The sequence below is a fragment of the Neoarius graeffei genome, chromosome 20, assembly GCF_027579695.1.
Source record: "Neoarius graeffei isolate fNeoGra1 chromosome 20, fNeoGra1.pri, whole genome shotgun sequence".
Classification (NCBI taxonomy): Eukaryota; Metazoa; Chordata; class Actinopteri; order Siluriformes; family Ariidae; genus Neoarius; species Neoarius graeffei.
In genome coordinates this window covers 2,519,961-2,541,735 of record NC_083588.1, presented here as the reverse complement: position 1 = coordinate 2,541,735, position 21,775 = coordinate 2,519,961, and the positions used below count along the sequence as shown (strand labels likewise).

At 41.7% G+C, this 21,775-nt stretch overlaps 1 protein-coding gene across 5 annotated transcripts in view; it reads left to right on the top strand.

Moving 5' to 3' along the window:
* atf7ip2 (activating transcription factor 7 interacting protein 2) overlaps positions 1–17,726 on the top strand; it is a 44,017-nt gene extending 26,291 nt beyond the window's left edge. For 3 of the 5 annotated variants that reach the window (XR_009650815.1, XR_009650817.1, XR_009650816.1), the window contains 2 exons: positions 1,452–1,507; positions 13,826–13,860. Coding sequence is in view for 2 of the 5 variants with exons in the window: in XM_060901095.1 (XP_060757078.1) it covers positions 1,452–1,507; positions 3,387–3,596; positions 3,780–4,056; positions 4,188–5,552 (1,908 nt within the window). In the remaining 3 variants the exon portion in view is untranslated. Of the gene's footprint in view, positions 1–1,451; positions 1,508–3,386; positions 3,597–3,779; positions 4,057–4,187; positions 5,621–13,825; positions 13,867–14,016; positions 14,076–14,180; positions 14,224–15,387; positions 15,441–15,532; positions 15,564–15,671; positions 15,737–17,130 lie in introns of those variants that run through there. The other 2 variants (XM_060901096.1, XM_060901095.1) reach the window with 2 other exon arrangements.
* Positions 17,727–21,775: the final 4,049 nt, after the last annotated feature.

The following is a 21,775-nucleotide window of genomic DNA, read 5'->3' as shown; positions in this document are numbered from 1 at the left end:
GATGATTCACTGCATAAAAATCCACCATATGTTTATAAATCCACCATATGGGCACACACACACACACACACATGCAAAAACACGGCTCAAGCGACTCTGTGACTCAAGTGACTTCTGTGAGCCGCTAACAGCCACATTTCCACAACAAAAGGAGTGTCCACAGGGGGTCCAAAGGGTCATATGACCCTCTTGTGGGCCTTTTAGGTAAAAAGGGTCAAATGACCCTCTTGTGGGCCTTTTAGGTAAAAAGGGTCAAATGACCCTCTTGTGGGCCTTTTAGGTAAAAAGGTCAATTGACCCCTCCGTGGTCATTGTCATTGGAATCCGTTTGGTTGAGATGGTGTCGCCACCCACTGACTGGACATAAAGCGTATCGAACGTCGCTTACACGGACTGCAGGTGTATAGTGAGCAGTGTATCATGGTGTGTGTGTGTGTGTGTATTGCTGCTTTTCCATTACCAACACAGCTGAGTTGGGCTGAGCCGTGCCGTGCTGAGTCGAGCTGAGTGGGGCTGTTGGAGTTGCATTTCGACTACAACCGCGCTGAACCGTGCTGGCTGGAAGTGGGTGGACACATTGGGTGGAGTTAGCGAAAGTGGGTGGACGTCACGTGATGTCGTTAGGCGGCGCAAACAGTGATATCAGTGATCTTTTAAGCGGTAGTCTCACGACCCGGATAGTAAACAATAAACATGGAGTCATTAGTGTTGCTGGTCTTGGTGCTGTGGCTTGTTGTCACCGACAACGCAAACAGATACTGGCAAGAGCGTATAGATGAGGCGAGGCGCATAAGGCTTCATAATTCTCGTAATTCTCCTTCTTCCGGGTTTACGGTGTTTACAGATCCCAGCATGCTCGCGGGGCGTGTGGGCATGTGAGGACACTCCTTCTCACCAATCAGTGCACAGGGGAGTGTCTCCTCACGCCCCTAGCCCCACTCGGCTCGGTTTGGCTCGCTTCAGCCCCACTCCAAAACGGTGCGAGTTTTGGGGGCTAAGCAGGGCTGAAGCGAGCCGAGTCGTGCTGCTCTGAGGTAGTCGAATCGCGAGCCGTGTTGGGCTGAAGTGAGCTGAAAAAGGGTAGTGGAAAAGGGCCATATGTGTTAAAGGGAAAACTTGACACACTTTTTTCCCCCCCGTTCTTTAAATTTTGTCGTCATTCTCATTTGAGATGCCACTAATTATTTTTAAACAAATTTTTTTTGTCCCTCAGTGCATCACTTTCTTCATTGTAGTATCATTAGTCTCTGAAAAATGATTTTTTTTGTTTGTTGGACTTTGTCTTGAAGAAATTGACTCCACCCACTCGATCATACTAATGACCTGAAAATCTTGTTAGTGAAGTCCAAACACTCACTGTGTTTTTTAATAATAATTTTCCTGTGTGAAAAGTTTTATCCTGACTTTGTGTGTGTGTGTGTCCACATTCTTTCACTGCCGCTGAATTCCAGAAGCATCTCCCGACATCTGATATCAAAACGGAGGAAGTGATCCAAAACGTGACCAGGTACTTTTTTTTTTTTTTTAATTTTAAATCAGTAAATAAAAACACCATTAGGAATTTATTATTTTAGAACTGTATTTTTATTATTATTATTAATTATTATTAATAATTTTATTTCTCTATTACGCTTGATATTGTTTTTTAAATAAGACTTTGTACAGTAAGTTGAAATTTTTCCAGTGAATTTGGTTCCAAAGGGCTCTGAACATGAGAATGTAGGCGGAGCGAGAAAATAGTGCAGCTTCCTGATTGGTTGAACTCGATGGTCTCTGAATCGAGTTAATTTTTTTTTAATAACTCAGTGATGTTCAGTTTTATCAAAAACTCAGTGTGCATGGTTCTCCAGAAAACCTGAATTAGCTGGTGAAAAAACAGTCCTAGGCAGCTCTGGAATTTGCCAAAGGGAGGTCTGGGAGCGCACACACCCCCACCCCCTGAAAAATTTGAAATGTACATGCCTTCTGGTGGCTTCTGGTGCACTCTCAGCTCATAATTACTCACCGTTTCCCTGTACTTGCAAAATATGTATGAAATTTCCCTGCAGGTGTGTGTGTGTGTGTGTGTGTGCTTGGCTTTCTCGGTTCCCCCCTGTAGTATGCTGCCTGGCTGTGTAACATAACTACATAAGCTACAGCGTGATCATGTGGTCTGGCTCAGCCAATCAGAGCGCGAGAGTCTATCAACAAATATGGCGTCACTTCCGGTCATCCGAGACCTGAATCGAAGACAGTTTCGTGGTGAAATAATTGGATTTGCAGTAAATTGTGGGTAGCGGAGACGATATAAATCGCTTGAAGATTGAAAGGCAAGTTGTTGTTTCTTTCTGGGACCGAGTGGCCGGTGCAGATCGTCTGTGTAGGCGGAGAAAACCGCCGGTCGCCAGCGCTTGTGGACATCTTTGAATGTGGGTTTTTTTTTTTTTAAATATACAAGATTCATTTGTTGTTTTCTCATCACTGATGGTTTAACTCGGCTTTAACCCTCTGGGGTCAAGAGCTTCGCCAGCGAAGCCTGGCAAGTTTAGAATGAGTAGGTCATGTATTTAGATAAATATCTTTTGAGTTTTTATCATACAAGCACGATAAACATATTGACAAATGTTATACTTTACACTTTATGTGCCCCCTGCCAAATAATGTTATATTTTTAAATTGCCTCAATTAGATGGGACGTAAAACTTGTCACCTACCTCCGTCACACGAGAATCGGAGTGCTGAGCGCACACTGATGCCCCTTTTCCACCAAAGCAGTTCCAGGGCTGGTTCGGGGCCAGTGCTTAGTTTGGAACCGGGTTTTCTGTTTCCACTGACAAAGAACTGGCTCTGGGGCCAGAAAAACCGGTTCCAGGCTAGCACCAACTCTCTGCTGGGCCAGAGGAAAGAACCGCTTATGTCAGCGGGGGGGCGGAGTTGTTAAGACCAACAACAATAACAAGACCGCGAAAGATCGCCATTTTTAAGCGGCGAGAAGCCGCAGCTGTACAAACGCGAAGTCATCCATTATTATTATTATTATTATTATTATTGTTGTTGTTGCTGCTGCTACTGCTTCCGTGTTGTTTTTGCTTTGATATTCGCGCCAAGGTTTAAGCAAACGTAGCGACGTAACTGACGTATACAGCGACATAATGACGTATACAGCAACGTAATGACGTGGCACCGCGAGCGATGGAAAAGCAAACTGGTTCTCAGCTGGCTCGCAAGTTGAACAAGTTGTGAACCAGCAGCAGCACTGGCTCCGAACCAGCCCTGGAACTGATTTAGTGGAAAAGGGGTATTAGACATTCATAAGACTGTTCACATGGTAACGGCATGATAATCACTTTCACTCTTCCGGTTTCGATTGGTTTCTCTTTCGCGGTGGGAACGCCCACCGTAAACAGGATAAAATCTGTCAGCCATAGTTTAGGTGACCTGTTTGGAGGTAAAATTTGTTGCGAGATGGAATGCGGATTTGATGCTCAGGAGGCGCTTGGGATGATTCAGGACAGCGATGACAATTTCAGTAGTTCATCGGATCTTGAGGACTGCGACACTGATGATGAGCGGTGTCATTTTGAACTTCGACTCGATCCAGCCGGAGATCAACTCGAGTAAGTGTAAATATTTCTTCTGTTTCTTATGAGCGTATCGGTTGATATGCATGCGGCGTAGAGCGTAATCTTGGCTTGCTTCTTGACTAAATAAAAGGCGCACCGTCACTTGTTTGTTCTCTTTTCTTGTTTGTTTTTTACTGAATATGCCGCAGTTCCTCAATACTCTTATTGTATTTACAGAAACGACGACGCACCAGAAGAGCCACAGTCTACAAGGCGAAAAAGGCAACGCAAGGCACGCCACGTACAGGCAACGAAGCACACAGGTGAACAGCCAGTTCTGTCCTGGAAAACAGAGGAGGACCCCGATGTGGCTCCACCAGAGATACGTTTTCATCCAGCACGAGCTCCTGGCATCCAGCTGAGTTCAGCAGACACCCACACTCCTCTGAACTTGTTCAAATTGTTTTTCTCTGAGGACACGGTCATGACGTTGTGTCAGAACACAAACAAACAGGTAATTATTTATACCTCACTTATCTGTCAGTAATCCGATTCTTTTGCGTTTCTGGTTCGATGGTAACTGGACTTTGCACAATGATGATAAAGCTGAATCACATCTAATCATCTTTAATCTAATCTAAACAGGCTGCCAAGAATGCTGCAAAAGGGCACAAGTACAAGTGGACCGCTGTTGGGGTCAGTGAGTTCTACAAGTACGTCGGACTCATTTTTTACATGACGATGGTGAAGCTGGACCACATCAGGGATTACTGGCGGCAGAACTGCATTTTCTCCGTCCCGTTCCCAGCAACAGTGATGTCCAGGGACAGATACAGAACCATTTCCTGGAACGTTCACATGAGCGATCCAGATGAGGACCGAGACAACGACAACAGGCGGGGAACACCAGAACACGACTGCTTGTTCCGGGTGAAACCTCTCATGGACGTTATTCGGAACGCCAGCAAAGCCTTTTATCATCCTCGCAGGAACCTTGCAGTGCATGAAAGAACGGTGGCAACCAAGGTCAACACGGGTGTGACGCACTCCATGAAGGCAAAGCCAACGAAGTGGGACTTCAAGTTGTTTGTGCTTGCTGACTCGAGCAACGGGTACACCGTTGAGTTTGCTCTGTACACGGGGAAAACCAACGTTCACACTGGCCAAGGACTTTCATATGACTCTGTAATGTCACTCATGACTCGTTCGTGCCTGGGTTCAGGATATCATGTGTACATGGACAGTTTTTATACAAGCCCAAAGCTCTTCAGAGACTTGCATGCACAAAACTTTGCTGCTTGTGGGACATACCGGGACAACAGAAAGGACTGTCCACGCAGTGCCTATAACGCATTGAGTAAGAGGTCAAACAGAGGATCTTTCAGGTGGATTCGGGACGGTCCTCTGGTTTTTGTGAAGTGGATGGACACGCGAGAGGTCTCTGTCTGCTCCACGATACATGCGGCCTTCACTGGGCACACGATCCAGCGGAGGGTGAAACCAAAGCATGGCGCCTGGATGACCAAGACCTTCCCATGCCCTTCACCTGTCATGGAGTACAATCGGTACATGGGGGGTGTTCACCTATCTGGCCAACTTCTTCAGTACTACACAGCACAGCAGAAATCTATGAAGTGGTACCGGAAACTGTTCCTGCATTTCTTAGACATTGCTGCCACAAACGCATACATCCTGCACAAAGAACTGACCTCATTGAACCAACAGGAAACACTGACCCACAAGGCCTTCCTGGAGGAGCTCATTTCACAGCTGTGTGGTGTGTCAAAGAAGACCCCTGCCAAACAGTCGGCGTCTGATCATGTGCCTGTTCCAGTGGCTGCGCTGAACGCCAGTATCAGAAAGGTGGCATCGTACGGACGCAAGACCTGTATCCTGTGCAGGATGGACAGGGGCAAGAAACAGAACACTCCGTGGAAGTGCAAGGAGTGTGAGGTTCCCCTTTGCCTCCAGTTGACCAGGAACTGTTTTGAAAAGTGGCACAAAAGATAGTGATGATTAATATTTCTGCACATGTTCAAAAATACTGTTTAGATGTTCAAATAAACATTACAAAATGACTTCTTTTCAGCTGTTGTTTCTTTGTAAACGGTATTTGTGGGATGGGGGCGGCATTTACCTGGGCTGATCTGTAAACAGTCCCTTTTGCATTTTCAGTGAGAAGAGTGATTACCCCTCCCACTGCCAACCCTTTATCCCAAAGCAGTAGGGCATACAGTTTTGGATGGCTAGTTAATTGTCCAAATCAATAGAGCAGATGCGAGTTTTTGTGCTTGGTCCGTTCCTAAGGCTACATCCACACAACAACGGCAACGAGATTTTATTTAAAAAAATATCGCGTCCACATGGGCAACGGATCAGTAAAATATCAGATACATATGGCAACGCAACGCTTGCTGAAAACGATGCAATACACATGCCACACCTCTAGGGGCGCTGTAAGACAGTCCCATCGGAGACACCAGAACAATAGAAGTAGTAGACGCATGCACATAAACCCCTTCTTCTACCCGGTGTGAAACACTGTCAGGAACAAACACGCAACAACAAGATGGCTGCAACTATGCGAGGAAATCGTACCTTCTGTGTGTACAAATTAGTTTTATTAGTGTGCAGAGTTTTATATAACTTTAATTTTCTTATTGTGTGAGAACATTTTGAAAAGCAGTCTTATCCAATAAAAAAAGAAATTCAAGAAATGGTTCAGTTACTTGTTTATTTAAAAGAAAAGCTGTATGCAAAAGTGAATGCAATGCAGTGGAACAGCGAGAGTGCTGCTTGTTCTAGTCATGTGGTTGTGATGTCATCGCAAACAAATCCGTTCTACTCATCCAGACGACTTCGCAACGGCGCCGTTGCCAGATTTTTCCACTCTGGAACCCGTTCTCAAAAAATATCGTTGTGGGGCACCCAAAATGCCGGCGCCGTGTGGACGCCAGGCCGAAACGATAAACAATTTTATCAGATTCACCTGAATCCGTTGCCGTGTGGACAGGGCCTAAGACTGAACAGAATCACCTCAAGTGGCCAGAACGGTTTGTCGTAATGTTTTTTCACACATTCCAACACAGTTCGAAAACTGCTTTTTACAGCCTCTTCATTTATCTGTCATTTTTTTAAAAAGTACGATCATGACACACTCCACGGATATTATTGTAGCTGAACTTGTGCTGAATACGTAAAAGTCATATGACTGAAAATACTGAGGTTTGTTGAAATTGACAAACATCAAAGCATGCCAAAATCAGTAGAGCCCATTAGACCCCAGAGGGTTAAATTTTAGATCCCGTGACACAAATAAAATCTACCTTCTTAGCTCGACTCTCCGCCAGCTCCCTGTTCACTCTTTGTGCTCACTACATGGGGTCATCGTGGCTCTCCCTCGAAAGCAGGGATGATGTTCTCCTCGTCGTTGGCAGCTCAGTCTTGGTGGGTTCTCAGGTGGCTGAGGAGCCCAATCCTTGATTTACAGGATTTGTTGCAGATGGTGGTGGGAAGGCGCAGGTGGTCCGGATTTTGCACACGTCCTTTCCTTTGCCTCCTCCTCAATGTGGTTCCTCCAGACTTGGTGTTCGATTGAGGTCTTCCATGGGATCTTTGCTCAGCAGGCAACTGATCACTCCTTCGTCGTTGATGGAAGGACTGATGTTCAGTTGGTCTTCGAAATGGTCTTTCCATCTTGCACTGATTTCGTCTTTGGTTTTCAGTGGAGACCGGCCCTCTTTGCTCCGGAGCAGTACTTGTCCTTGAATGGAGGGACCATGGATGGCTTTCATGGCATTGCAGAAGCCTCTGGTGTCATTTTTGTCAGCAAGGGCTTGGATTTCAGCACACTTGTCAATCCACCATTTGTTCAAGTTGTTAGTTTCTTTCTGCAGAACAGCTTTGCTTTGCTGATGTCAAAGCCTTTTGTGGACTTTGGATCTTTCTGGAGTTTGAGGAAAACTTAATTTTTGTTCAACCAGCCGTTGCAGGGTTTGGTTGTTGTGATCGGACCAGTCTTGGTGCGTCCTCTTTTGGTAGCCGAGCGTTTCTGTGCAGGTCGCTGTGATGGCTTTCTTCAGTTCGTCCCAGTGGTTGGAAACTGGGATGGAGTACTTTTGTTGGGAGTTCCTTGAGCAGGCGTTTGTGAAATTCTGTTTTCGTTGCCAGATCTTGGAAGTTTGGAGATGTTGAATTTCTTGGCTGCAGTGTGGCATGCAAGTCTCTTTTGGGGCGGATGTTAAGACAGATTCTGGAACAGATGAGGCGGTGATCTGTTTGTCATCTGCACTGGTGATTGCCTTGGTTGACAGGATGTCTTTCTGGTCACGTGATTTGAACAATGATGTCATCAAGCAAATGCCAATGCTTTGAGCGAGGATGTTGCCAGGAAACTTTGAACTTCTGCTTCCAACAGAAGATCGTGTTTGTTACGATGAGGTCATGTTCAGTGCATTTTGTGAGGAGCAAAGTGCCCATGGTGTTTCACTTGCCAGCTCTGTTTTTCCCAATGGTTCCTTCCCAAAGGCGTTTGCATTTTCCCACTCTCATGTTGAAATTTCAGAGAAGGATTACCTTATCCAATTCTGGGATTGCTGTCAGGATGGAGTCTAGTTTGGCGTAGGTGGTTTCTTTCATTTTATCATCAGCACCAAGGGTTGGAGCATACGTGCTGACAGTTGCATGACGTTCAGATGCAGGTTGGAGATGCAAGATCATCAGATGTTCACTGGGAGCTCTGTCAGCTTTCCAATGAGACCGTTCTTGATTGCAAAACCAATGCCGTGGATTCTGCGTTCTTCAGGCAACCCCTTCCAGAAAAAGGTGTAGCTTCCTTGATCATCTCTCAGTTGTCCTTCCCCTGCTCTTCTGGTCCCATTCAGAGCAACAATCTCCAGGTCAAACCTCTGAAGCTCATGAGATACCAGAGCGGTTCATCTCACTGGTCGGTCGGAGTTTGCATTGTCCGTTAGAGTTTGCACATTCCATGTGCCAAATGGATGTGGTTATCCAGACAGGTTGGGGTGAAGCAGACTATGTTTAGGGCACCTTTTCTCGCCCCCTCCCTGTTCAGGGTGAGCAAAGCGGATCCTAATAGGACTGCTCAGTCACAGGCACAGCTGCCGAAAAACCCTCCTGCTTTCTCCAAGGATTTGATGACTTAATCACACATCTGTCACTTCTGGGCCTGGTCTGAGCTCAGGGGTTCCAGATTCACGATCCTGCCCCATCACTTGTTGCTGATCGCCGAAAGACTTGTGGGTGTAGGGCATCGCGCAGATATGTTCAATTGAGGTCTGCTGATCTGATTTGGAGCAGTCCGTGCGTGAGTTTGTTTAGCGTGGGGATGCTGTTGCACGCCGACGAACACACGGTCCTTGGCAGTTCTTCAGCTAAAGGACTATGTGGAGTCCTTCAGATAGTCAACTCTGTGTCGTGCACTGTATGCATCTCTGAGATTCACCCGGAGGAAAAGACATGACTCGTGGTGTTTGTTGTGTTTTGACAGTCAACAACTGGTCTCTTGTAAATTTCCCCCTCTGCTTAAAGTATTGGCACCCTTCTTGACTTGTGACAGTTTTCCTTTTAAAAAAAAAAATTCTGTAATGTTTGTAATACAAACTGGCAATTTCATAGACAAGTTTCATATATGGGTAAAACCAAAGAAAACGCCCCCTCAACTCAGAATTCCTATTTGTAAACCTGCGACAACTGCTGAAGCTTCAGTTCAGCAAGTGACTTGAGATCCACATGGCTGCTCACAGCATCGGCAGAAACACAGCAGCACTTCTTCCCTCAAAACCTGTATACTGTACACGCGTGTTTCCTTCAGATCAGTCAACAAGCAGACAAATTTACTTCTGAAATCTAGAACACTGACTCCACAGTTGTGTGTGTGTGTGTGTGTGTGTGTGTGTGTGTGTGTGTGTGGAGACACGCTTCTTTTTATATACACAGGAATGCAGTACTTGTATTGATTTCTCATGTTTACAAACAGACTCTTGGCATCGGGTCTTTGTATTTTCAGAGACTTGAGAAATCGCACACAGAAACCGAAGCTAAAAAAAGGCTTCAGCACGTCGTTGTCTCGTCTCCAGAGTCTAATAATAGCGTGCGTTTGCCAGAGCTGCTTCCTGAACGGTGCAAAATGCAGCGCTCTGTTTGGTTGCATCACCGGGATCACGCTCACTGTGCCTGCCGCATCATGTATACACACACACACACACACACACACACATCGTGATTTATCTGCACTTGGACTTTATAGCATTAAATTAAAATGTGAAAAAGATGTTCATCTTTCATTTCTGTTTTAACATTTTGAGGAATCTGTTCCACTCTGTTTTAAATACATTCGAATTAATTTTCATTTTTAAATGCATTCTAATTTATTTGTTTATTCATTTATTTAATTTATTCACTCATTTGGTTATTTTTAAAGACCATTTTTAATGTGTTTTACCCCTGGAGTATTATTTTTTTAACAGGAATGTTATTCTTAATCTTTTTTTAAAATTCTTTTTTGAAGTTGTTAATCATTTCTTTTTTTATTTAGAATGTTTTAATTATCCAAGACTATTCATATGATCTTTCTTCTTATTCATCTGAAGAGTAAGAGCTGATTTTCAATCTGTTTATTCGTTTGTTTCTGAATCCAGTGTTTGGTGTTTTTTTTTTTTTTTAATAAAAGACTCTTAATCCACTTTTTTTTTTTTTTTAAATTGTTAATCCAGTGGGGGTTTTCGGTGTTCGTAGGTTTTTTTAAAGGCTTTTCCTTATCCGTATTTGTTTTATCTTTTTATTTATTTAAGATTTTAAATGATTTTATCTATAACTTGGCACCCTTGCTTTAGTTGGAATTGCTTGTTGATGTTAATGCAAAAAAATTTGTCGACCTGAAAAATGAACACAGTCCAAGCCATTAGGTTTTGTAGGTGATTCCTAAACTTCAGAATAAAGACATTTTAAATGTTGAGTGAAGCTTTCGCTCTGTGTAATTTAGGTAGAATCGTACTTTTTGGCTTTACAATTAATTTCTGCAAATGGGTTGTGATCTTGGAGAGAGAAGATTCACTCATGAGGAATTTAACACTGAGGAAAAACATGATCATCATTAGAGCTGTTCACCAAACAGCCTGGGCTTTCTGTTCATCCATCCAGTTTCTCTCTCTGTCTGCCTGTCTCGGTCTGTCTGTTCATCTGTCTAGCTGTCTCTCTGTTGGTCTTTCTGTTGTTCTTTCTCTCCCTCACTCTCTGTCTGTCTGTCTTGCTCTCTGTGTGTTTCTCTTTCTGCATCTCTCTGTCCTCTCTCTCTCACTCTGTCTCCTGTCTCTCACTCTGTCGTGCTCTGTCTCTCACTCTGTCTTGGTCGTGCTCTTTCTCTCCGTGTGTCTCTCTCTCACTTACTCTGTCTCCTCTGTCTTTCTGTCTGTCTCTTGTGCTCTCTCTCTCTCTCTCTCTCTCTAAATACCTCTGTTTTGGGATGCAGGAGGAGCTCGAGCTCTGAAATGCTCCATGCTGCATTAGTAAGATTCATGTGCAGCCTTATCCTCTAAAACACTTTGCTAAGTCAGTGAAAAACAAATTCATCTTGTGTTCTCTGATGAATGGAGTGCAAGTTTTCTTGTCTGAAGGGTGAACAGTGCCACCTACAGGCTACAGGAGGCTTTTCCTCATAGTCTGGCTTCACACAACTGGCTGGAGAATATTTCCACCAACAGCGCTGCTGAGTTCTGGATTCTGATTGGTCAGATTCATTTTCTGTTCAGTCACAGGTGCAGCTGCAAATCACAGATTTATATTACACACTCGTACATCATCGTTTCCATAGTAACGGACGAGCACAGCGCCACAGATGCAAACTAAAGTTGTTGATCTGTAAGGAGATGTTTGTTTAATATTTATTTAACTTTATTCTAACAGTCAGAGGTCAAGCTGGAAATTTCAGTTTTCCAACATTTTCTGAGTTTATGCTTTTTTTTGGGGGGGGGGGGTCTTATTAACTTGGAGAGAGGGGGGAAAAAAAACCAGAGGTCTGTGAGCAAGCGACTGTTTATCGCTGCTCTAATGTACGTCTTGTTTCCTGGATGTGCCACAACGTGAAATGTAACTATAAACGGATAAAATGTGATGTGTTGATCTTTAATGAATAAAATTGTGTTGATTGGTAAATTGCTGTGGTAGAAGAGGAATAAGTGCTGTTAAAGGAAAATAATCAACATTCAGTCACTGTGCTGAATTGCAGGACCCTGCCGTTGATTAATTTCTGATATCTGTGCGTCCTGATGATGTTTTATTCCTCTTACACCACAGCAGCCTGTCAGCGATTCGAGTCTGTGTCCATTTATAGTTCCATCTAAAGCTGTGGAACATGCGAGAAAGCTGGAAGTGATGTGTCACGTTCAGAAATGTTTTTCTCGCCATTCGTCTGTAAAACTGAATACAACCCCGATTCCAAAAAAGTTGGGACAAAGTACAAATTGTAAATAAAAATGGAATGCAATAATTTACAAATCTCAAAAACTGATATTGTATTCACAATAGAACATAGACAACATATCAAATGTCGAAAGTGAGATTTTGAAATTTCATGCCAAATATTGGCTCATTTGAAATTTCATGACAGCAACACATCTCAAAAAAGTTGGGACAGGGGCAATAAGAGGCTGGAAAAGTTAAAGGTACAAAAAAGGAACAGCTGGAGGACCAAACTGCAACTCATTAGGTCAATTGGCAATAGGTCATTAACATGACTGGGTATAAAAAGAGCATCTTGGAGTGGCAGCGGCTCTCAGAAGTAAAGATGGGAAGAGGATCACCAATCCCCCTAATTCTGCGCCGACAAATAGTGGAGCAATATCAGAAAGGAGTTCGACAGTGTAAAATTGCAAAGAGTTTGAACATATCATCATCTACAGTGCATAATATCATCAAAAGATTCAGAGAATCTGGAAGAATCTCTGTGCGTAAGGGTCAAGGCCGGAAAACCATACTGGGTGCCCGTGATCTTCGGGCCCTTAGATGGCACTGCATCACATACAGGCATGCTTCTGTATTGGAAATCACAAAATGGGCTCAGGAATATTTCCAGAGAACATTATCTGTGAACACAATTCACCGTGCCATCCGCCGTTGCCAGCTAAAACTCTATAGTTCAAAGAAGAAGCCGTATCTAAACATGATCCAGAAGCGCAGACGTCTTCTCTGGGCCAAGGCTCATTTAAAATGGACTGTGGCAAAGTGGAAAACTGTTCTGTGGTCAGACGAATCAAAATGTGAAGTTCTTTATGGAAATCAGGGACGCCGTGTCATTCGGACTAAAGAGGAGAAGGACGACCTGAGTTGTTGTTAGCGCTCAGTTCAGAAGCCTGCATCTCTGATGGTATGGGGTTGCATTAGTGCGTGTGGCATGGGCAGCTTACACATCTGGAAAGACACCACCAATGCTGAAAGGTATATCCAGGTTCTAGAGCAACATATGCTCCCATCCAGACGATGTCTCTTTCAGGGAAGACCTTGCATTTTCCAACATGACAATGCCAAACCACATACTGCATCAATTACAGCATCATGGCTGCGTAGAAGAAGGGTCCGGGTACTGAACTGGCCAGCCTGCAGTCCAGATCTTTCACCCATAGAAAACATTTGGCGCATCATAAAACGGAAGATACGACAAAAAAGACCTAAGACAGTTGAGCAACTAGAATCCTACATTAGACAAGAATGGGTTAACATTCCTATCCCTAAACTTGAGCAACTTGTCTCCTCAGTCCCCAGACGTTTACAGACTGTTGTAAAGAGAAAAGGGGATGTCTCACAGTGGGAAACATGGCCTTGTCCCAACTTTTTGAGATGTGTTGTTGTCATGAAATTTAAAATCACCTAATTTTTCTCTTTAAATGATACATTTTCTCAGTTTAAACATTTGATATGTCATCTATGTTCTATTCTGAATAAAATATGGAATTTTGAAACTTCCACATCATTGCATTCCGTTTTTATTTACAATTTGAACTTTGTCCCAACTTTTTTGGAATCGGGGTTGTAAATTAAATCCTTTGGCTTGAAAGTTTCTCCTGAGGGGATGCCAACTTTTGCACACGACTCGGTGGCCTCAAAATACGTTCAGTGTAGAGATCAGTGATTATCTCTGAAAACGCTGATCATGTGCATTATCGGGTCAAAGTTCTAATCTCGAGTTCAGAATCCTCATGAGGGTTTTTTTTTTTTTAAGTTTGTGTTTTTTGTTTGTTTATTTATTTATTTCTCACTCTTCTCCTCAGTTCTGCTAACGGAGGGATTTCCAGCACGTCGTCATCAAAAGGTGTGTGTTCATCATCTTCACTGACTTCTTGCGTCACAGATCTGAGTGAGATTTGATTTGTTCTTCCTGAACCAGGAACTCAGGTTTATTTCTCTCTCTCTCTCTCTCTCTCTCTCTCTCTCTCTCTGTCTTTTCCCCGTGTGGTTGTAGACGTTGCCAGCAGAGAAGGCGTGAAGAGAAAACCGAAAGAAGGCTTCTGGCAGAGTTTGGTAGCTTTTTGTCTTCTTTTCCTCTTTCACTCCATCTCTGGACTTGAGTGTGACGGAACGCGCTTCAGCTCCGTTTGATCTGATTTTCTTTTCTTTCACTTTCAGCGTGCCAACAATCAGATCGTGGACCTCACAGATGACGGCGAAGGTGCGTTCTGTTCAGACAACCCCCCTCCCCAACATTTATTTATTTGTGTGTTTCTAAATAACACAGAAAATGTTGAAGGAGTCTTTTTGTTTCGAACACTATAGATCTGGAACATAAGCGTCTCACGTTTGTTTGAATTGTGCCAGGAAAAAATTCTTAAAGAATTAATGAGTAAATCTTTCAACCAAAAAAAGCAAGTTATTTTATTATTATTATTATTTATTTTATTTTTTTTAAAATAATTTAGTTTATTATTCTTTCTCATTTCTCTGAACCTGATCCAACACTATGGGTGAAAATATTAACCAGTGAAAGATGTTCAGTAAATAAGAAAAAAATCTGAATCATTGGACTATATTACTTTAATGTGTTGTTTATTTTTTTTTTTATTGTTCACTTATATTTTGTATATCCTATAAAATCAACATTACTTTTACACTATTTTAACATTTTTTACATTAAAATTTCTCTTTTTGTTTTCCATTTTTCACTTTTATTATATTTAATTTATATGTAACATGCATTAAAGAAATGCTATTTTTAGTTTTTTTTTTTGTTGTTGAATTGGCTTTATTTTTCAGTATTACATTTTAAATTCACTGATATTTGTTTGTATATATTGCTTTGAATTGATTGCATTTTTTAAAAACTATGTTGTAATATTTTTTTATTTTCTCTTTTTCACTTCATTTGCTGCATTTTTGTTATTTGTACCTTTTTTCTCACTCTTGCGTCTCTTTTCTCTGACATTCATACAGCACTGAGAATTTCATCATCCCAAAAATGAGCTTGTATCTTTTGTTTCTTATTTATCTTGAATCTTCTCGAAGTCTCTGTTTGTGTAAATTTGATCAGTGAGACAGAGAAGGGATCAATAATGAGAATTTATTCTTCGAATTCGCCACATCATTATTTCAAATCAGAACTTGAGGCTGAAGATAAAACACGGACGGTGATGAGAAGGTCAGGGTTCCATCCAGGACAATAAAGTTCTGAGTGTGATGTTTGTATTAGAACAAATACTTGGCGGGGGGGAATCTCTCTCTGTGTGTGGTTTTAATGCAGTGCGATTTAGTTCTGGATTTAAAATTCACAGCACTGTGCTTCAGACATGATGCTGAACTAAATGTGTGTGTGTGTGTGCGCGTGCATTTTCTGTGGCAGTGTGTAAACAAAATGGGACCGAGCACATCGATTCTCCTCAGACGTCATCACAGGTAATAATGCTGCTCTGACCTGTTGGCTGAAACCATGATGTTTGTTCTTTCTTATTAATGTTTCTCTCTCTCTCTCTCTCTCTTGCTCACAGGACAACATGGACAGTAACCCATCTCCCCTGGGTAAGCTGAGGATTGTGGTGATGATGAACCACATGATCTTTATCTTTGTTAAAGAGTTAAAAGGTTCCTTCCATGGTGTGAAACGAGTGCGTGTCGTGTCTTTAACAGAAGGTGGTGGGATTCTGTGCCTTGGAGCGACGGAGAAGAAACCGCTCGAGCTGCAGGAAGCAGAGGTACGATCATTACATCATCAGTTCATCCTCTCAGAGGTCACTGATATCACACTGATTCATCCTTTTTACACATTCTTATTTTTTTGAAATCAGTAAAAAAGAAAAATTATAACGTAAGTCTTTAGAACGAAGCATTAGTTGTTGCGTTAATTAGAAACATTATGTGAGCTGACACCGAATAAAAAATGTAAAATTATATATTTTAAAAAAGAAGTCAACAAAAATTATACTAATGCAAATATTTTGGATGAAGCGCCTGATAATTATGAAGCATATAAAATTAAATAAAATAAAACCCAAATTTTATGAAAACAAGACATGAAGTGAATGCTTTTGAAGTAATTTTAAAATTTGTATTTTAAGTGTTTGTGCGTGAATATATAAACACACACTATCCACATTCACTGGATATGAGCAACCACGCGCTCTGATTGGCTACTCTACTACCAGGATATCACCTCATATACCGTGAGGAGAGAAAAACAAAATGGCAGAGCGTGTTACTGAACCAACCGAGGACGAAATAAAAACTCTACTCGAAAACAAACACCCCCCCCCCCCCCCCCCCCCCCAAAGTAACAAAATATGGAATAAAAGTATTTGATGGTAAGAGCGCATCTTTTTCAAGAAATATTGTTATCGCATTTTTCACAAATTGCTCCGGTCATTTCCCCGGTTTGTTTACATTCTAAGTGGAAATGATTTTATCAGACATTTTTTATAAAGCTTTTATTTATCAAATTTACAAGAAAATAAAAATGCTCTGTTTCTCAAAATCCAGTGAATGTGGATAGAATAAAACAGTTATTCCACTCAATCTCATCGTACACGGATTATAGACAACTCGGTGCGACGTGCCTTGTCGGCTATTAGCTCATGTACGACTCGATTTCGGGGAATAACTGTTAAATATCTCGGGAACATTTTAATTCAACGTTTGAGGATGTTGATACAATATTAAAGGTAGACTAAAGTTGTTGTTATTAAGAGTGCAAAGGCATTGTATGTAGAAAAATTCAATATACATTAAAATGACATTCCCTTAAAAATATAAACATTCGATCTTTAAAAAATAACTTTAGATTTTGTTGTATTTTACACTTTAAAAAAAATCAGATTTCTGTTAGCTTAAATATAAAAGATTTGTATGGTTTATTTTATTAAATTTTTCTGTAAATGTTATTTAATTCCTTGTTTATTGAAGGTGAAGTTTAATCATTTTGTAATTGTATACATTTTGATCATACTGTTAGGTTTTTCCTCAACAGCGCTGCTGCTGTTGTTTTTCCTCAATTCGTTGTACATTTTTGCAAAGAATTTTCCTGAGTTAATTTTTTTGATTGTCGCGAGCTCTGATCAATTCCTTAAGATGCTAACGTCGTGTGATTTAACAGGCGGCCCTGCAGTCCAGACTTCCGCCGTTCCCACACACTCCGTTCCCGCACCAGCTTCCCGTCGCAGCCGCCAGCAAATCCATGCCTCAGAAGCCCGTTGTGAAAGTGGCACGGATCAAAAACCCGCGAGGAATCGCGCTGCTCTGGAACGTGGAGGAAGAAGACCCGGACGCCGCCACCATGGACTGCTACTACATCTATGTGGCGCAGGAGCGCAGTGACGGAAGCTTCTCCAAATGGAAAACCATGGGCGTGATCAAAGCCATGCCTTTGCCGATGGCCTGCAGGGTGGCGGCGGAACGATCCGGAAACAAAACGCTGTGCTTCCTCATCATCGGGAAGGACGTGTACGGCCGCTATGGACCCTACAGCGACGTCCACACCGTGTGGGCCGACGAAACGTGAACGATACGTGTTTGTTTTTTAACTGTTCGTTTTAGTAAAGTGTCAGCGAGGCGAGTTGTTCAATATAGAACAGACTTTTAAAGATGACTGACGTTCGTATTAATTCCTTTTTTTGTTGTTGCTGTTGTTGTCGTTGTCGTCAGGTTAATAGTTTTGACATTGTTCCAATAAAATGTATTTGACTGATGAAATTCTGTACTTTTTGAGTGAAACCTGGTTTATACGAGACCACAGCGAGACGTCTGCAGTTCTATGAAAATGCGTTTCAGCTGGAATATGGGCAGGCAGGTGAAGGGCTCAAGATTCAGATTTATATTAAGGGTCCCGTCCCACAACACCCATTACTATCCCCATGACTCTGACTCTCCCTCTGCCTGAGTTTAGTTCCAGTCTGGAGCAGAAACACCACAACTATAATCCCCACTATTATATCACTTGGTCCTGACACTCAGGGAAATCAACACGTGCAACTTTGGAATAGTCGTGGAAGTTTTTTCCAAGTTGTAGCACATTATTCCAGGTCATACCGTACAGCTTGGGCTTCAAAACAACTCATGCACACACTCCGGTGGTTGATATAATGTAGATAGGTCGCGGACTACATCATCACCCTTCTCCCCCATGGTGGAGCATCGGCCATCAACAATTAGCTTCCTTTGAACACGATTGTGGGCTATCTTCTCCAGGTTGTAGCCCTCTGCCTCCATCTCTCTTCTCCATGTATGCCTTGGTTTTCCATGGTGACGTTTTCCCGATGGGTTCTATGCCAGTGCCTGTTTGGCGACGGTCTCCTTTGGCTATCGTAGAGTGTGGCCGATCCATAACCATTTCCTTCTGCTGCTGATACTTTTTAGCTGGATCTTGGCCTGTTCTCTCCCATAGTTCTTCGTTCCTGATGGCTTCCAGCCACCAAACTCTCAGAAGAAGTGAATTCTAAGGCACTTGTTAATCAATGCTCGGATTTTCTTTAAGATGGTCCTTGAAGACCGCCAAGTTTCAGATCCATAAAGTTAAGACGGTTTTGACGTTAGTACTGAAAATTTGCAGTTTGGTCGAAGCTATGTCCCTCGACTTCCATATCTTCTGCAAGGTGTTAAATGCTGCTCTGTTTTTTTTCTTTTTTCTTATTCTGACTTTAACATCTTCATCTGTTCCTCCGTTCATGCTAACAATGCTTTCCAGGTACGTAAATGATGATGGAACATTTTCAATGGCTCCCTTCTCCAGCATTATGGGATTGTTATTGGTGGTGTTCATTCTCATGGACTTGGTTTTACCCTTACTAATGGAAAGGCTGAGCTTTGCTGCGGATTCCTCCACTTGGGTGATCTTAGCTTGCATGTGATTGTCATTATGCACCAGTAAAGCAACATCATCAAAGTCCAAATCGTCCAGCTGATCCCGTCATGCCCATTGAATTCCATTTTTTCTTCCTTCTGTACTTTTTCACGGATGATGGAAATAAAAAAGGATACAAAATACGGAGTGGTTACATACAGATTTTAATACGGCTGATGCACGACGGATAAAAAAAAATTAAGAAGTCTGAAAGAATTAAATGTTTGAGCTGCCGAAGTTCATAATTAAAATATCTTACCTACATTTATATGTTTACTTTTTTAATTTACTATTGATATTTCACAGAAAAATCACATATCCATGAATAAAAGATCCGTGCTTTATACTATATTTTTTATTTTTCATGAATCCGTATTCTGTGACTTCATGATGCAACAAGGATGTACAAACATGCCCGGGGAAAAATAGCACGTGCTCAGATGAAGTCACATGGAAACAATGACCTGATTGGTCAGATGTTTTATCGGATCCAGTCCAGATCTGGAAAAATTGCTCCAGAAGCAAATCTCACCGATGTGGATAAACACAAGCCTGGGCAAAAGGGATCGTTATCGGTCACATAAACTGCAGGGAACTGATTTATTTGTAGTTATTGATATTGTGGGACTGGGCCTTAAACATAGTGAGAGCAGTGTGGCGAATGGTGAGGGTTCAGCCCCGCGTTTGTTCAGTGAGTCGATTTTGCTGAAAAATATCATGATTTTCAGACAGTCTTGCATTGCGAGATTGTTTCATGAAACTTTATTTCATCATTTTCTTTTTATACTTAAAGAATGAACATTTTTAATGATGAGAAACCATTCTGTAAAAGATTTGTTTTCCAATTTAATTTTTTTTAATCAAATTCGCTGCTATCAGTCAAGTTTGTAATTATTACTCACGTATTAATAAAAACATCATGATGTCCACAATATCTCAAAGCATATTGTATGTTATGATGATATTGTGCGTGTCTCAAAAATCTAAATATATCTGTGCAGTACCTTCATTTCAACAGTAGGGGCAGTATTGCAGTTGTCACGGTTTCACAGTTCTTCATGGGATGGCAATATGTTTTTAGATTATTGTACTGTGAACATTTCGAACTACTGTATAACACCCCGATCTCTGAGTTTCCTACAAACCTACTGAAAGGTCGGTTTTATGGACCAAACCTCTGGATTATGAACTTCTGGACGATTTTCAAACTTATTGTAAAGTGTGAAACAAACAGAGTTCGTTCTTGCATCAAGAGAAAAGTGTCTCAGAATAGTTGCAATGAAATCACTCAACATATTTGAGGTCATCGAGGAACCTGCTGGACAGAAGTTTCAGTTCAGACCTCTGGGCTCACACTCGCCCTCTAGTGGAGAGAACTGAGAAGCCTTCAGAGTCGATGAATCGCGGTGATTCAAATTGAAATAAAAAATGAATCACGGTTATTCTCAGGCTGTGTAATCTTAGTTTTTCCTCATTGTAATTGTGTCGTGTTTGGACAGCAGAGGGCGCAATAATGTGCAGTTGCAGTAATATGTGACTTCACCATAGGCAGAAGTTGCACAGCTCTCATGCGATGAAAACACCAAAAAACAGCTGTAAAATGTGAAAGAGCTGTTGTATGATTGACGACAAATAGATTGAACAAGAAATCAGAGCTCGTTTTCCATGTAGAATAAATAAAAATAAAGAGATGATGGAGGAAGTACAAATGTTCATAAAAGTTGATTAAGAAAAGGACTTTGTGAATAACTCTTTTCACATTTAGTAAAAGGAATATTTTAGTTAAGAGTTCATTATATTTCACTCCAACCTTTACAAATGTGGGTCAGTAATTATTGTTGGTAATTAAGAAAATGAAACAAAAGTTGTTTTTAAAAATATATAGTGGCATGCAAAAGTTTGGGCACCCTTACTGAAAATGTCTGTTACTGTGAATAGTTAAGTGAGCAGAAGATGAACTGATCACCAAAAGGCATAAAGGTAAAGACGACACATTTATTTTCAGCATTTTATGCAGGATTTGTGTATTATTTTTGTTTTGTACAATTGGAGAGTGTAAAAGGAACACCATGCGAAAGTTTGGGCACCCCAATACATTTGAGTTCTCGGGTAACTTTTACCAAGGTTCCAGACCTTAATTAGCTTATTGAGCTGTGGCTTGTTCAAATTCTTCGTTAGGAAAGGTCAGATGATGCAGATTTCAAAGCTGTATAAATTCTCTGACTTCTCAAACTTGTCCCTAAAATCAACAGCCATGGGCTCCTCTAAGCAACTCCCTCGCATTCCGAATAATAAAATAATTGATGCTCACAAAGCAGGAGAAGGCTACAAGAACATAGCAAAGTGTTTTCAGGTCGCTGTTTCCTCAGATCGTAATGTTATTAAGAAATGGCAGTTAACAGAAACAGTGGAGATCAAGGTGAGGTCTGGAAGATGAAGAAAACTTTCTGAAAGAACTGCTCGTTGGATTGCTAGAAAGGCAAATAAAAACCCCTGTTTGACTGCAAAAGACCTTCAGAAAGATTTAACAGACCCTGGAGTGGTGGTGCACTGTTCTACTATGCAGCGACACCTGAACAAATATGACCTTCATGGGAGAGTCATCAGAAGAAAACCTTTCGTGCGTACTAGCCACAAAATTCAGCGTCTGAAGTTTGCAAATGAACATCTAAATAAGCCTGATGCATTTTGGAAACAAGTCCTGTGGACTGATGAAATCAAAATAGAACTTTTTGGCCACAATGTGCAAAGGTATGTTTGGAGAAAAAAGGGGGCCAAATTCCAGGAAAAGAACACCTCTCCAACTCTGAAGCATGGGTGTGGCTCGATCATGCTTTAGGGTCGTGTTGCAGCCAGTGGCACAGGGCACATTTCATTGGTCGAGGGAAGCATGGATTCGAAT